Source organism: Prosopis cineraria, unplaced genomic scaffold (genome assembly GCF_029017545.1).
Source record: "Prosopis cineraria cultivar Desert tree isolate PC_DT_omini unplaced genomic scaffold, ASM2901754v1 PC8, whole genome shotgun sequence".
NCBI classification, from domain to species: Eukaryota; Viridiplantae; Streptophyta; class Magnoliopsida; order Fabales; family Fabaceae; genus Prosopis; species Prosopis cineraria.
Genome location: NW_026555339.1, coordinates 34,974,856 through 34,992,549, shown reverse-complemented (window position 1 = coordinate 34,992,549; position 17,694 = coordinate 34,974,856). Strand labels below are relative to the sequence as shown.

Genomic DNA, 17,694 nt, shown 5'->3' with positions numbered 1-17,694 from the left:
AAAAATATTTTCAAGTCTCATGAAACTTGATTATAATTAATTTTCCTTGTAAAATGATGCCTTGCAAATTTAAAAATCTGACTTGTAAATCAATTGTAAAATTTAAAAACCATTACAAAAATTATATAAATTTACTTGTAAACATACTATATCAACTAGTAAAATTAAAATATTGACTTCTAAATATTAAATTACTATTTTCTTAAACATTTATGTATAATTTAAGGTATTTGATTTGTATTAATATTGTAAAAGATTAAATTGGTAATACATAAAGTTTAAGTTATAAATCTTAAAATTTTACCTGTAAATATGTGATGTTTAATTTGTAAATGTTATAATATAATTACTTCAATATACTTTTTTTAAAAAAAAAATTGCCAAGCCTACGTTGACCATAGTCAGCAGCCACCGGTCATCCCGGAGGATTGATTAACGCTTGGTGGTCGGTGAACGTCAATCAACAGAATTAATGACATTTGAGTCTTTTTGTGCAAAGAATATTAACAACCAAAATTTTATCCCACGGGTCGTGCAGCATATTTATTTGTAAATATGTTTCTTACTAACTTGTAATTTTTCCAAACTAAAACTAATTTGCATGTTCTGCAATGATGAGAGATATAAAAATATGAGAATATACAAAATTTAAAAACAAGCATTTTTTTTTAAAAAAAAAAAGTTATTCTTAAAGTTTGCCGTTGACATTATGACTTCCGATAGAAGTGGCACTTCTTTAGCCATCTTGATGGATGGCTCTTTGCCACGTTTGATCTTTGAAGGAAAGAAGTGGGCTTTCCTAGAAAGTTATTATTGTCTACTATTACGAAAAAAATCCTTCCTTTCCTTGAACAACTTTCCTGACAGCCAAATATGCCCTAAAAACCAATAGAATTGTTACGGAGACAACGGTAGTGCAATCAACCGAAAAAAAAAAAAACGGAAGCGAAAACAAAAACAAAAAATCCAAAATAACACCCAAAACCAGAAATAGAAAGCCTAACAGACGCAAATCATGTCACGAGAAAATTTTCGCGGCGAGTATTAACAGCTTCTAGTGTTCTAAACATTCTAGCTGCAATATGTTCAAGAATAAACAAAAAAATAGTGAATTGACTGACGAGATATACCCCATTCCTTATATTGAGGATTTTCGAATATTATAAAATCTGGAAGAAGAACCACCACCATGAGCTATCGCACTAAGTTGGTAATTTACAGTTTGATCCTTCAAAATAGAAACAATATGCAGGTTCAATTTCTGACTAGAAAGGTAATTAACAAAACCTCATTTAAAATAATACAACTTCAATGCATTACCAATGAAGTTATCTCGTGTCTGATTTTGGAAAGGATTAATTAATAAGAATATGTGTTTATCTCACATCTGTTTATTTAAACAAAAACATAAAATCAGCACATATAAATTAGATGGAAGCCATAAAATTAACCAACAGTTCATCCTACATACCGGAGACATGTTTCATGCTTGTTACTTGGGTGAAGTAGAAGATAAAACCCCAACTTGTATTGATGGGTGGCCTGGAAGTTTTGTCAATTCATGATTTCCTTGTAGAAGGGATGCCCTTTGAGGGTTTGAAAGCATCAGTTGTTGCATGTCCTTTGACAGCATATTGAAAACAGCCTGAAGGTCTTCCCTTAGTTTCTGACAGCTTGCTGGGGAATCTACACTAGCCCTTCTAGATTGTTGCAGCTACAAATTGAAATTAGCAATTGACAAGTGTAGAACACAAAATGTTTCCTCTAAATTTAAATCAATCTTATTGTACCGCACAGAATATCCTTTCAAAGGTTTATGCACTGAATGTTGCACGGTATTTTCTATGAAACTGGTGAAATTCTTGGTCAGACCCAAGTAAGGGCATGCTCAGCCAGCAGAAACAAATGGAGTAAAATGAGACCCAGTCAAACTAACTTCTTTCCCCCATTCAATGTAAAACCAAAGATCAATAAATACAAACAAGAAGAAGCCTGGGTAGGGTTGGCTACATGAATTGCATTATGCCATTGTGCTTTATCATTTACCAACTTTTTAGGAATGTTGTTAACTAATAAATACATAATCACCAAAAAAAAAAAAAAAGTAACACATAAATATATGTATACCAGATCTTTGACAATCAGTGTCAACATATTTGGTTGCTTTCAACTTATAGTCAGTCCTATTGAATATCATTAAAAAAAATATTCTGATAAAAAGAGAAAATGCTTTGATAGCTGAAAATAATAACTAGCTAAACATATGTATATGATAGAGCATCTTACATTCATGTCTGAGGAAGATAACTGTACAAACAATTGCACATCATTAGTGGAGGGCCACTGAAGAGCAAGTTACCTGTACTTCTCTAACGAAATGTCTCTCTATAGCATTGAAGGAATCTACAATTTCCAACTCAGTCATTTTAGATAGAAGCTGTTGTATGTCAATTGTCATTCTTGAATGCCTCCACAATCTGTCTTGCTCCTGTTCCGCAACAGCTTGCCTCCTCTGAAACCATGGCATAAAGTTGGGTCCCTTCAGAAATCGCCTGGCAGGAGAAATTAAACACATTCATTTCAAAGTTGTTAAATCAAGCAAATGACATAGAATCAAACTGTTGAAAGACTAAACACTTAATAGCAAGGTTATATTGAAAAATGTAATTGTAAGGTGAGTGCAAATAGTATTACATAATAAATACAGCAAAGAAAAGAAAATCCATTACCTGTATAGATCAAGCCAGTTGGATTTCATTCGCTTTAATAAGAACTTCCCTGGACCTCTTGCAGATAAACTTGCAAGAAATTCTTCAGCATTAAATGGAGGTAGAGGTGGCGGATCTGCATAAGGAGAAGTTCCTTCAGATGGTGCAGTGGTCCTAAAATATGGACCAAAAGGGGCCAAAAAATTTGTGGTGAGCTCCAAGAAATGCCTCCTTAATATCTCGTTGTTAACAACTGACATTGACTCTTCAACCCTTGGCAAAATCCCAGCATCAATAAGCCTATTTAAGATAGAAGTGTCTGGCTTAGTTGTGGCAGAATAAGTACTCCAGATTGCTTCCTTATGTTCGGTCATAAGGCAAAGAGGACCATCTCTCCGCAGCTTAACTGCATTCAACAAACTTGAAGGAGAAAACTTCTTTAGAGAAAGTTGTTGAATCCCAAGACCTTCGTTTCTGCCAGTTGAAGACCTACTTGGAAGGGTGAGCCTATTTGAATTAGGAGGAGGGCTTCCAACTGAGACAATGTGGGGGATGTTGCGGAGGGCTTTAAGGAAAAATAGGTTTGTCACCCCCAAAACCATTGTGGGGAAAGTTTCACCTTCTTTTAGGGAGTTTAAGTGTGCAAACTGAGGATCATGGATGGTAAAATACGGCCGGAAATCAACACTGCAAAGTAAAGGGGCAACCAAACTCACGAGACTGGCCACAGCTTCACAACACTGGGGAGGTGTGGGGGCAATGATAAGAATAGGTTCCCCAATAAGTAACAACTCCCATAGCAACCAAAGTTGCAATAAAAGGCCCCGGAATGTACCAAAAATATCTGAATCATGAAAAAGACCTTGTGGGGTATACTGGTTATTAGGCAAAAAAGGTGCCACTGAAGAAGCAGACTCTTCAAAAGATTCTCCACTTTCAACAGGCAAGCTATGAGCAGGTGGCAGGTACACTTTAAGAGTTGAATTCCCAATCGGAAGATCCATTAACTTACCAGGAATTGGAGCTGGCCATGTAGAGACATATGTGGCAATATGCTCCAAAGCTTTCTTACCAATGTCAAAATACAAGGGCCCTATAATTTGTAACAAAGGTCTAAACACACTAGAATATGGATGGTGGGACAAGATGACCACAGACTTCTGCTCCCCTCCTCGCTTTAGCCTCTCATCATGTCTCTGTCTATTAAAGACATAACCATACATGTACCTAGAAGCATTGACATTATTGCTACCAGAGGTTCTACTGAGATTGCTAATGCATATGGATTTTGAAGGAAATCCCCCGTCAACTTCAGTAATCTCAGAATGAGTACCATTGCCAATTTGTGATTTTAGGTTCCTACAAATTCGGAAAAAGAAAATAGAATCATGAATGCTTGAACGGTTTTGCTGCTGGGAAATGGAGTCTGGAAATGAACTATAAGCAATGTCAAGCTCCTCATCACGTGTAAGAGAGCCTGGAGGATAACACTCTTCTACCAGTTGACCTTGTTCAAGATCAAACCTTATAGCACAAAGGGCAACAATCCACAATTGTAACGATTCTAAGTCCATACTTGGACTTGCTTCTGTTTTAATAGATAAAGCAGAAGCAGACTGACTCATGTTCAGAAAACAATAGTCTGAGCTTTTGTAAGTCAAAAGACCCTCTGATTCATTTTAGACAACCATTGCATGCTAGAAAAACAACAGAATCTTCATTGGCATTGAGGACAAGAAGTTTAATGAAAACTCCACACTTTAAAGTTCTCTTGATAATGAAAATTTCATGCTTTCAAGTTCTCTTGATTGTCTCCACCTAACCAACAATTTGATGCCTGAAAAGACACCCAAAAAAAAAAATGTATTAGTTGGCAGATAAAAACCTACTTTTAAGGAAAGCTAGATTCTAACTCCACATGAGTTGATCGGAAGAGTAAAAACTTTCACAAAATCACATTCTAATTAAAAATTGAGTAATAATACCATCAATGTTTAGTTAATTGATAAATATTAGCACCCATACTATTATAACATGAGTAAATACTAATTATGCTATTGGAACATAAGTGTCTAGCAAATACTACTTATACCTCAACAATTAACATCCATGCTATAAGAACATAAAAAAAATTTACCAATGCTTCATACACAGAAATTAATCGAACTACTAAAACATTATTAGTCATCCATTACATTTGCTTGCTTGTTAGTAGCAACAAAATGCTATTTTCATAGCTCAAACTAACAAAAACATAATGAGCTGATATATAAAAAAGAGTATGCTCATATCAAATACGAATCATTAAGTATTAAACAGCTAAAGTTACTCTACAACTCTATTAAAAAAAAAAAAAACCATGCCATGGTCTATGAGGTGAGGATTCAATGGGACTCGTGTGAAATAAGAAGACAAAACACCCTGATAAGGCAAGTTAAACAAAAGCAAATATAAATGTGTCTAGACTGCAATGGCTAATAACAGTGAGAAAAAGCTAATGACTGTGAGATAAAGCTGACAGACTGCAACGGCAGTAAAAATCTTCAATGTTTGTGTGATAAGCCATATGAATCCTTTAACTAATGGTTTATGTTTATCTTGCTCTTCAACAGTCATTAGCTTAAGTCACCAAAATGCTCTTCAAGATTTATAGAGTAGACTCTAGTGATAGATCCTTCCTGTAAAAAGAGAAAGTCATTTCTAAGAATAGAAACCTCTATTTTGACTAACAACTACATATTTAAGCGATAAATAAATCTCTAATCTTTATACACATGGACAACAGGAAAATTGCCATACCATAAAAATGTTAAGCTCCAAACCCATTGCTTTGGTTATATAAGCTTTCTTTTTCTTCTTTCTGTGAACAGACCAACATCCAAACAGAAAATAATTGAACACAACAGAAAGCATTTCTACCTTCGAAAACCAAAAAGAATACATCTGCAAATTCAAGCTTCATGTCTAGAACCAAATTGTTGAAGGAGTGAAATCTGGATAAAACATTGACATGCTAAAGTTTGATTACAGGTTAAATGAGCAAATTAAACCCTGAAATAAGTAAAAGGAAATAGAATGGAGTTGTTGAAAGATCTGTCAGAGAATTCTTGAAATGGCTAAGAGTATTGCCACTTTCAAATTGTGTGATGGATTCATGCTTTTGGATGGATTGGACTTATATATATATACATATTGAAATTTATTGGTCTCTTTAAGTTTTGAAGCAGGAATATTTTTCATTTTTTATTCCTTTTTCTGTTTTTGGCCAATTCTGAAGCTGGAATCGGAGCAGTGTGCTCGCAGCTAATTGCAAAAGAACATATCCCATAATTCCTTTTTTTTTTTTTTGGAGGGTATATTGAAAACGTAGGATTGGGTTCCTTCACAGTGCCAAAACATATGTAGTTCAGCAAAGCCCTTCCGAGTGAAATAAATAAGCCCCTGGTGTTACATAAGAATTAGATTACACCAAAGCAAATAACAGTTTTATATTATTTAAACCACAATTTATGCTACAATGCTGATTGAGCAGGCTTCACATCATATCCCAACTCAATAAAAAATCCACAGTGACTCATAACAGCTGTACCCATTTACATTTCTGAAGCATGAGCAAAATCAGTTCAGTGTATTGTCAGTACATGGGAAAAGTAACCAAATTTCTGTATGCAATCATAAAGGATGGGCATCAAAAAAAATAGAAGGACCATATAGATATGTTAGTCAACAGCCTCCTTATTGTAATTGTTTCTTCAATGCTGCATGCTAAAGAGTTATCTTTTTTAATTTCTAAGCATGGTAAAAATTAATTATTTCTATCATACAAGACACACCAACCAAATCTATACCTTCAGAACATCCAATACAGCTGACAAACTACATGACAAATGAGAGACAAAACTTCTCATATACCCTGTCCATGCACAACAATATTGTTCAAATCCTCTAATCTTTACAGTTTCTAATTCTTAAGTCACGTTCTTTAACATGAACATTAAGAAGAAGCAAATCACATGTACATGAAAAATTCATAATTCGTATTCAGTTCATATGTGTAATAAAATTTACAAACCCTCTTATCACTCAAATTGCTTATGCTAGCACATCCAAAAAACAAAAGAAAACAGTAACATGATATGTGGCACATTAATTATTTTTCATATCTTTGATCTTGAACACTGAAAGTCAGAATATCTATTAAATCAGAAGAAAAGCAAGATGTCAAGATGATACCTGAGGCATGAATTAATATACCAGTTCCCCTTGATTGTTGCTTCAAGCACTGCAAACCACTAAGATAAAATTAATCTGTGTGCTCAGAAAGATTCATGGGAATAGCAAAATGATTTAAAGATACACCAAACAAAATAACATGAAAGACGCAAAACTCTAGTCAGCTAAATATCACCGAAGAAATGTAGAAATATAGGTATTCTCCTTTACAAAATTTTTCAGGAAATAGTAGTTTATGCAGTCTGCAAACACTGCCAAAACTCTAGTTGCAAGATATTCATCTGACCTGTAGATAGCATAAAACTCCAGTCAATGATGGAGTGAGTGTGTCAATCGAAACACACAAACATAGTAAAATTTCTACCATTCAATTCTGAGAAATGTTTAAGGTGATATCATATTTTGCTAGAAGACACATAAAAGAGATCCAAGAAAAGAGAAGCATGTGCAAGGCAATAATGAAGGTGAAGGGAAAGAGAAGCTTGTCAATTTCAATTGTTCATTTTCCCCTCCGATTTCCCTTTGCATTTCCACTTCTTAATCACATATTTAAACACTTTAGATTAGATTAAATAGAAAAATGGCGTTCATGGAAGAAATATGAAGAAGAGAAGCCCCTGGTGCCTCCTTCGATTTCCATCCATTCCTTGTAGCTTTCATTGAATGTGGATGAGTAAAAGGAGGAGAAAGAGAAGAGGCAAGAGAGATGACATTGAGAGAAAAAGAACCCGGAGATAGATAATAAAATTAGATAGGGAATTGAAATTTAAATTTTAAATTTTAAATTCAAAAAAAGGGAAATGAATGAGAGGCAACTTTGATTGAAATCCCTGACACAGAAAAGACTAAAGAAACTGAGGTGAGGGAATTAACGAAGGGAGTCTTCTATTGCTCCAATAGCTCATGCGAAGGGGACAGCTTGCAAGGTCAACGGTGGTTTGGGGTTCTCACAGTAAAGAAACATACGATTTTGTATTCGTCTCAACTTCTCACCTGTACACCTCCCTAATTCATCCTACTATTTTTTTAATAATTTTTCAAAATTTTCTTCTAAAGAAAAGGGCACAAAAAAACTACACCCAATAAAGTTAGATATTTTCCCTGAAAAAAAGAAAACAAAATTTGAATGAGCCAAGGCAAGCCATGGAGAAGCGAGGAAGCTAACCCTATTGAGTGCTATAGGGATATGAGTCAGGAGCTAAAGAAAAGGGCCATATATCAACTTCATCAACAACAACAGGCCTTATCTCACTGTGTGGGGTTGGCTATACGAATTGTACGATACCATTGTGACCTTTCATATGCCAGTCTTTTAGAAATGTTGTTAACTAAAAAATCTCGATCAATAATTTCCAAAAGATTTTCTTTGCCCTTCCTCTATCCCTTTTGATAGGGCTCAATTATTCGTTCCACTATCCTCATTGGTGTCTCCCGCGGTTTTTTTGTACATGTCCAAATCATCTTAAATGATTTTCTACCATTTTTCCCTTACTAAGTGCTATGTCCACTTTTTAACATATGTGCTAAGTTCGAATTTTATCCTTACGTGTATGTTTGCACATCCATCTCAATATTCTCATTTTTGCTACTCCAACTTTATACTCTTATTATCCCGTTAAAGCCCAACATTCACTACCATATAACAGCTGATCTTATAGCAGTTCAATAAAACTTCCCTTTAAGTTTATTAGGTATCTTAGAATCGCAAATAACTAATTTAGCCTTTCTCCAATTAAACCATCCAACTTATATCCTTTGTACAATATCCACTTTAATTTTTCCATCATGTTGAATAATAGCTTTCAAATATCTAAACTTTTTCACTTGAAGTATAATCTAATCTCTCAATTTCACTTCCTGATCTTTGATTAAAATTACAATACAAATACTCCATCTTACTCCTAGTTGGGTGAAAACGTTTTGACTCCAATGTCTTCCTCTATAACTCATTTTTATAGTTAATCTCTTCTCATGTCTCTGCAAATAAGGACTATATCATTTACGAAGAACATGCATTTGGAAATTTCCTCTTGAATACACTAAGTCAAAACATCTAAAACCAAGTCAAACAAAAAAGGACTCGAAGATGATCCTTGATGTAGTTCAATCCTTATAAGAAAATCCTTTGTTTCACTACTAGAAGTTCTTATACTAGTTATTGCCCCTTGATATATATCTTTTATACCTGTAATATAGGCAACCTAGACTCCGTTCTTTTTCAAGGCCTTCTTAGTGCATATATCAACTTCCAAACTACAAATTTTGAAAACAATATATAAGAGTGGCAACTCTAATTCAGACACACTGCTCAACTGCTTCACTCACCTTAGTTAAAGATCCCCATCAAGTCACCATCACTAAAGCATATAAAAGATCTAAAATTTCATAAAGTTCATCCCATAAGCTTCTCAATGACCACTTAGTGAGTTAGAAAGAAAAATTTACTGATTCATAGCAAGATCCCAATATTGTAAAGATTCAACAAAGGGTTCTTAGCACAGTACCTAGACACAAGAAGTTAGGAATTCAGGAGATGTTCCTAGAATGAATCCATTTGAATCACCAAAAATGAACAACTTTACCCATCCATATAACAAACAAATTTCTAGAAAAATCAACTTGCATAGAGTGTCCAGCATTAGACAAGCAATTGAAGTCCTAATGTTTAGGTTCCTAACCCCAAACCCTATCTTGCAACTGCAAAAATCCTAAAATCCAAAACATTAAAGCTAGAACCCAAGCCCCAATCCCTAAATCTCCTAAAGACTCAGCCTTCCCCCACAAAAAATAAAAATAAATAAACAAACATAAATAAATAACCTAAGGCCAAAAACCCTAAAATTTGAACCTCAACCCTGAAACCTGAAACACGAGCCCCTAAACCCAAAACACTAACAAAAAGGATTAAGGGTACAGGTTTAAAAATTGACACAATTGAAAAGATGCAAAGTCCCACATTAGATAGAGCAAAACCTAAGGAATGAAAATAGGATACCCCCATGATTGAAACAGTAACAGCAAACATCAATGATGGAAGATGAAAGACTCCTAGTAGGAATAGGAAACCTTAGAATGTTAGGTTAATTTTTGTTATCTTAGATTATTAGGGCCAACTTTTTGTTTGAATATGGAGAGTTAATCAGATTATGATTTATTATTAGGGTTAGGACTAGAACACTAAAAATAGTGTTAGGTTTTCTTTCTTTGTCAGGCATTATTGATGAATTGAATAAAATATTAAATTGTTTTCTCTCTACCTCAAGTTTCTTCTCCATCCCTTGAATTCATCTGGTTCCTCCCTCCTTTGTGTCGTTATCCCTCATCTTTTCTGGTTCCCCCTTTGCCTTCCATGTTCTACATCAATCAATTGTTAAGAGGACCCCAATGTGAGCATTAGGACATTAACTTATTGGAATGGAAAGAAATCTTGTTATCCACCAAAATGTTTAAATTGCACAGCCATTAGCACTTGCAACTTGTGTACCTTGAAAAAAAGTCCACAAACATATTGTAACCCAAGATCATCTGAATACTTGAAGTACTAATTAGAGCTGATATAGCTTGCATCATTCGTATAAACCTCAACAAACCAATTGCATGGTGTTTGAAGTGGGCCTGCTACCACTTACAAGGCCCAAACCTAGCAAAACCTTTTTTTCCTTGGTTGGATCAGATCTGATTATTTTCTGTCTTCATTTGTTTTTAAGTTTCCGAGATTATAGGAGGAATCTAGGTTATTTTCTGTCTTCTATATGCTGAGTTCAAGGAACGATTCATTCCCTCAAGCCATGATTGTTCATCATCTCAATAGAAACAACTATCTTCACTGGTCATGCAACATTCTAATGTTTGTTCAAGGAAGGAATGGAAAGAAGTATCTCACTGAAAATCCTCCGGCATGTGAAAGTTGGTAGACACTTCATCATGGAAAAAATTGAAGATGGTTTAATTAATTTGTACTATATCAGGGCCAAGGATCATGTAGCAGATTTATTTACAAAACCACTGCCAAGAGACTCATTTAAAAGACTAAGAAGCAAGTTGGGAAGGATTGACATCTATTCTCCACTCTCCAGCTTGACAGGGAGTGTTGAAAGTACTAAGGCCCAAGCCCACTGCACTGTGTTTCACTTATCATTAGTTGCTTCATTATTTTATATTTTTCCTGTAATTTATATTCAGTATTTATCTCCTCTATTCTAATTTTACCCTAGATTTACCCTACTCAACTTAACCTATACACTGGCTGAGTTATATATACGTTTTTGTTGCTGCCTCTGAAATATATCAAGCAGTATTCTTTCTTTTCGCTCAGAGTACCTTAGAATATCTGGTGTATCAATCTTTCAGCAGTGCCAATCTGTATTGGAGCCTTATGATTGAATAACATAATTCAGAGGAGTAGAGCCGGGGGGGGGGGGGGAAACTACCTGAAGCTTCTGGATACCCAATTCTACAGTAACCTTTGTTAATTCTCATCTTCTTCTGGACTTAAATCTCTTAATTTTTTTTTTTTTTGGGGGGGGGGGGGATCAGCTTGACACACCCCAAGCTTTTGCTCAAGGACTTTCACATGAACTCAAATTGGAGATTTTCGAAAACGTGAAATTTGATTATTAAGCCCATACTAAACCGAAATCATGCAATTTGGCCGTGTCAATTCTTAGTATTCAAGCTCAAATATACCAATCTGGCATTCAGGTGATAAGAATATTAAAGCTTATTTTCTCATTACGTATCTTCTGGGATCATAACACGTTCAGTACAGGAAACTAATCCAACTAAAAAAAAAAAAAAGTCATCTACGCTTGAGAAGACAAAGAATCGCAATACCATTGAGATATACCAATTAAAGAGAGTTCCATCGGCCAACTTCTTGTACCCAAATAAGTCCCATTGGTCATCAAAATTACAAACCAAGGGCCTTAAAGACGCAAAGAATCGGTTTCACACGTTAAATACACAACTCAAAGTTCAATTCAATTTGGCAAAACTGCACATGCATTCAAACCCTAAGTATGTCTTACTATAATAATGCAATAGATGATTCTATAAAAAGACAAGTCTACCGAAATTCACGAACAATTAAAGCAGAACCTAATCGACACCCCAAAAAAAAAATAGAAAAAAAAAACAAAGTAGAAAGTGCAGGATCAAAATCCCATCAGAAGTAGATCCGTAAGAAGCAAATTAAACTGGCGAACAGGACACCCAAATTAGCAGGTAAAGTAGATACCTTTTCAGCTATATCATTGCGATACCAGATGCTTGGCCTCCCTACGTCAGTCATCACTCTCAGCTTCTCAATCTCACTCTCCTTCTCGATCGCTCTTCATGTCCCTCTTTTATCTCTTGGCCTCTCCCTCAAATATTCTCCGTTCTTCCCTTCCTCTATTTCGTTCCCCCTCTTTTCTTTCTTACCGAAAGTCTCACCCTCTCAATTACTCTCCTCTGTTTCTACTCCTTTCCGTCCGTCCAGAAACTCAAACTCTCATAGCCTCCTCTATCTCGTGATCTCGTCTGTTTTTATATCTTCAGATACGCATGACATCGACCAAATCTTCCTTCAACACTGAAAAGCAGCTTGGTTCTGTGTGCACGCAAACTTCTTCGTCTCGCCGTAGCAACCGCCGTTTGCTTCTTCTGTCACCTTCGCTGCAAGAGGAGGGTGATCCCGCCGAAGTTATGCGGCGTATCAACCACTTATTTTTTCCCGTATTTTCTTCTTCCAAATTTTTCAATTTATTCAGTTAATTTTATTAAAAAAATAATAACAAAATTCTCCTTAAGCATATAAATAATAATTTAATCCTTTAAAATATTATAATTCAACTAAATTTTTTAAAATTTTTTTATTATTAATAAATTTATATAAATAATTAAATTTTTTTATTGAAAATAAAACTATTCACAAGTGTTGTTTAAATAATCACAACTTTTTTTCTTATATTCATAACAATACAATAGTAAATCAGGAATTTAACATATGAAATTATAATTTATTATTACATTATTGCGAATGTAAGAAAGAAAGTTGTGATTATTTAAACAAAACTTGTGAATCATTTATTTTCAATAAAGGCAATTTGATCATTTATATAAATTCATTAATGACAGAAAAGTCTTTAGAAACTTCAATAAAATTATAACATTTTAAGGGATCAAACTGTTATTTATATAATTTAAAGAAATTTTATTATCATTTTTTTAATAAATTGATTTATACATCTATTTTCTTTGTTTTTCACTTTTTTAGGTGAATTTAAAATTTAAAAGATAGGAGAAAATATTGACAAAAATTACATTAAAATAATTTTGATAAGTTTGAAACTTCAAAATAATAATACCTTAATCAATAGGCCCCTTATTATAAGTTACTTATAATATATATCACAAAAAAAATTTTAAAATTGTTATATTATTAAAAAATTAATTATATTATTAAAAAATTTTAAAAATTGTTTTGATTTTCATTTTAGTTTTTAATATATATCATAAATTTAAGAAGCAATGCTGTTTTTTATCTCCACATTGAAAATTGAAAAGAATGACACATATTAAGTAATAAAGTAAATAATGTTACACTCTTGTCTCAATGTTATGCACCGTAGCCAAAAGCACCATGTGCCACAACAGAAGTGGACTAACAGCATTTTGACAAAATAAATAGTAACAACCAACTTTAAATAAATATAACTTTTAGTATGTTTATCCAAAATGAGTGATTTAAATGTCCACACAGCTCATAACATAATTTAGTTATTAGCTTTGATTTGGCATAAAAACACCTCCGTATAAGGATTTTATCCACAAAACCTTTTTTAAAGTCATAAAACAAACTTCCAGCACAATTAACTTCATCAAATCAACACCAAAGCCAACACCAATGTGTAGAGCATTTGGTCACAACCAAACAACATTTACAACTCAATAATTCATCCATATATATAAAATTTTCATAATTAAGTTACAACTATCCAATATAAGTTATACCAAAAACCAAACAAACTTGACATGCTTTGATTAAAATCTCAAAACATGTTTTCAATGCTTGAATTGTAACATCTTGAATTTCAATCTAAAGAACTAGTTGCTAATTAGGGATAAATTAATAATTAGTGGATTGATTATAATTTAGATGTTGGGTTAATGTGTGATGTTGATTGATTGTTATATTAATAGGATTGAAGGGTGGAACGGCAATTCAAGATGAAACGCGTGAGCATAAGTAAGATTAACCTCACTTGCCATGCACCGTGATAGATGCTGCATGTACCATGGCGTATTGCATGGAAATCACTTAAAGCTCACGTGAACAGCTTATAAAATGAGAAAGAAAAAGTGTGAAAATGCATCTGGAGAGGAGGAGGAGCTCATCTTTGCTAAGGCAAGCATTATCCGGCTATCAAGAATTTGCTTCAACTAGTGACTTATTGAGTAAATATTGTATAGCCCTACACTACATTTCTACCCTATTTTCTCTGAATTTGGTCTGTAGAGAAATTGAATCAAAAAGTTTTAAGGAGTTATAATATAAGGGAAAGACTTGAAAAGGGCTTTCGAATGCAAAACTAAGGTTTTGTAACTAATTTAAAGTGAAATGATTAAACCTTAAGAGTTTAGCCTCAAATTAGGCTAAAGAATTAGGTTAAAATAGAAAAATAGTGAATAAATAAGTTAGAAGGGTACTGTGGTCATTTGAATGGCCTATAGGGCTAATGACTTTGAAAGGTGCTAATTGAAATGTTTTGTGTGTTAAGGGATTCAGTTTAGCCGAATTAATACCTATATTAAATGTTAGAAATTGATTAAGGGATATTGCATTATGTAGATTGAGCATTTATGACGTTACTTATGAGAATCTATACTCTCGAGAATTCAATACAATTGATAACCTTTAGTAAGAAAGGTAGAAAGGTAAAAAGGTAACTGGAGTAATCTTTGTACTTGTTTGTTTGTGAAATTGTTTACAAGTATTTTATATAACTATGTGCATTATGATTTATAAACTAATAGAGTAGTAGTATTGTGAAAGGAATATGTATGCGGGTGTGTAAGTAATAAATGAAATGTGTGAATGAGACATGTGCATTGCATCTGCGAGTATACCCTAGACTAAGGTAGGGGGTCATGGCCCTACTCTATGCAAAGCTAGGAAGTCTTAAAGGTTTTAAACATGGAGCTTGATTTTACCAAGAAAGACCTAGGATAATGATCAACAAGTGTACCCTAGACTAAGGTAAGGGATCGTGGTCCTACTCTGTGTAAGACTAAGAATTCCTAATAGTCCAAGCATTAAGAATGCTCCTCTAAGTGGGACTCAGGAGACCACCCATACGCGATGAGGATACCTAGCCTGAGACAGCAGTTTGGTGGGCCCTACTTCTTGTAAGACTAGTGTCCTGGTTCAAGCATAGAGTTTGCTCCGCTAGGGGAACCGAGAGTGTATGAGCATAAGCATGATGGATGATGAGTATGAATTCGTGTATATGTATATTATACTATTTTTATTGAAGTACATACTACTTTATCTCTTATTGATAATTTTACTTACTAACCAGTATTTGGGGTTATATCAAAGTTACTAGGACGTATATCTCACTCCATTACCTTTGTATACAGGTGAAGAGAGCGTGAGAAGGCCAAGAAAGAAGATGAGGAAAGAGTAGCCTTGATTGGCAGTTTGTATGATCACCATTGTGAATAATGATTGTATAAAGTTGTAGTTAGAGATTTGAGTTGTCAACTAAGAAGCATAAGTGTATATAAATATGAATATATGAATACGTATCTAATTTTTGGTTCAAAACTTGCTTGTGTGCTATGAATTGTATCTTGTAAAATCTCACTCCACTAAACACAATTAACCAATAAAAACTCATGATAATTAAAGGATTAACTCTAAGTGTGTGTTTGGATAACATCCCAACTTAGGTTGGGATGTTCCAAACTGAGGTTCGAATATTAAAAGTCTAAAAAGTTTTGTTTGGATAGAAAAAAATTGCAGCTAGCGTTGGAGTCTAAATAGGCGCTTTTTATAAAGCCAAGTGCCCCAGCTTTTACAACGCTACGTTGAGTAGGCAGTGGACATTGGGCTTCTCTCTTTTCATTCTCTTTACTAGCCGATCATCTCCTTGCTTTGCTTCACCTCCTAACAGTCCTTTGTTCTAATATCTCCACCTCCCTTTCTTTTGCTTTGCCAGATTTGACCAAAGATCATCACCATCGCTATCCGATCTCAACTGTGTGTATTGCTCACGTTGATTCTTAATTGCCGTTGTCCTTCTTCTTGCATTGAGAGTGTCCCTACTTCAAAAGTGTGGTCGTTGTCGTCCATTCTTCTCCTATTAGATCTATGCTTCCCTGCCTCGATGTGTTCATGTTGATTCTTAATTGCCGTTGTCCTTCTTCTTGCATTGAGAGTGTCCTTACTTCGAAAGTGTGGTCGTTGTCGTCCATTCTTCTCCTATCGGATCCATGCTTCCCTGCTTCGATGTGTTCTTGAACTTGAGGCTCTAACCTCAATGCATCCACCTCCAGCAAAGAAGCAACTTGGGCCATCGTGGAGTTGCAGAGATCACCTATGTTGGCTTCAAGTGAGGAGAAAGGGAAGGGGAGAGAAAAACAAAGAGAATCCATGTGAAAACAGAGTGTGTGTGGAACAGAAGCTAGTGAGAGAGAGGAGAGGTTGAAACTGAAAGGAGTGAGCTAGAGTTTCTTTAATCACATATTTTTTTCTTTTCCGTTGATTCTTCACGCTTCTACTAGCATGCACGAGTGGATAAGACATAGCAATAGTTTTTTTTTTGCTTTGGAGCCTTCTGAGTACTTGAAATTCGATAGTGATCATTGGCCAGACAATGATCAAGATCAGTGTTTTATTTTTGGCGGGCATGTTCCCAACCAGTTGATCTATTAAAGCTCCATTGAAGTATGTGACTAGGGAGGACGTGGCAGCCATGTTAAAGGGTCTGCTAGCTGTGGTAGTATCGGTAAGCCCACTTAGTCCAGTGCTATTATACTCAATTTGTTTCTCTTAAGAAATATTCTCATATACAGCATATATTTCAAAGTATGATTCATCAGTTATCTCTCAATGTTAGCACTAATGGCCCCCACTGGTTGGCTGTGTTTTAATTAAGAGACATTATTATGAACGGATGCTAGAAGAAGGAAGGTAGGGAGAGATTTGCATTCAGAACAAGGTCAGAGGTTGAAGCACTGGACAATGGCTACAAGTGGAGGAAGTATAGGAAGAAGATGGTGAAGAATAGCACAAATCCAAGGTGGGTGGGTGTACCTAGTGAGAAATATATATATATATATATCCACACATTTAACCCGTGCTTCCATTTTAGGTATCTAGGGGAAATATGAGCAAGTAAAAGAAATGCTAGCTGTTTATGAAACTTTTGTTCGTGTGATGATTACCTTATGTGTGTTTATGAATGTAACAGGAATTACTATAGGTGTTCAGAGGAAGGATGCCTTGTGAAAAAGAGAGTGGAGAGAAATGGGGATGATCCCAAGTATGTCATAACAACCTGCGAAGGCATCCACACTCACAACAATTTTTTTAATTATATTAATAAATAATTATAATTATATAATATCTTGTTAGGATATTAGTGTGGTCATATATATTTCGGCAATTTATAATAAAGAAGACATTGAATATAATTAGTTTTAATTTTATTGAACAATTAATTTATATTTTAGATTAATTAACCAAATCACTTTATGTTGCCTAAAA

General features: G+C 34.4%; 1 protein-coding gene across 17 annotated transcripts; it reads right to left on the bottom strand.

The window, feature by feature from the left end:
- Positions 1–708: 708 nt before the first annotated feature.
- Positions 709–12,652, bottom strand: LOC129317999 (uncharacterized). 17 transcript variants are annotated; one of them, XM_054962482.1, is made up of 7 exons: positions 12,178–12,652; positions 6,942–7,000; positions 5,508–6,149; positions 2,730–4,545; positions 2,360–2,552; positions 1,472–1,714; positions 709–878 (listed from the first exon to the last, which is right to left on the bottom strand). In XM_054962482.1, the coding sequence occupies exons 4-6, from the start codon at positions 4,331–4,333 to the stop codon at positions 1,493–1,495; spliced, it is 2,019 nt and encodes a 672-aa protein (XP_054818457.1). In that variant the 5' UTR covers positions 4,334–4,545; positions 5,508–6,149; positions 6,942–7,000; positions 12,178–12,652; the 3' UTR covers positions 709–878; positions 1,472–1,492. The 17 variants fall into 17 exon arrangements, with proteins under 17 accessions (XP_054818457.1, XP_054818452.1, XP_054818453.1 ...); XM_054962477.1 differs by lacking the exon at positions 709–878 and adding an exon at positions 992–1,228; XM_054962478.1 differs by lacking the exon at positions 709–878 and adding an exon at positions 1,292–1,387.
- Between the last annotated feature and the right edge of the window lie 5,042 nt (positions 12,653–17,694).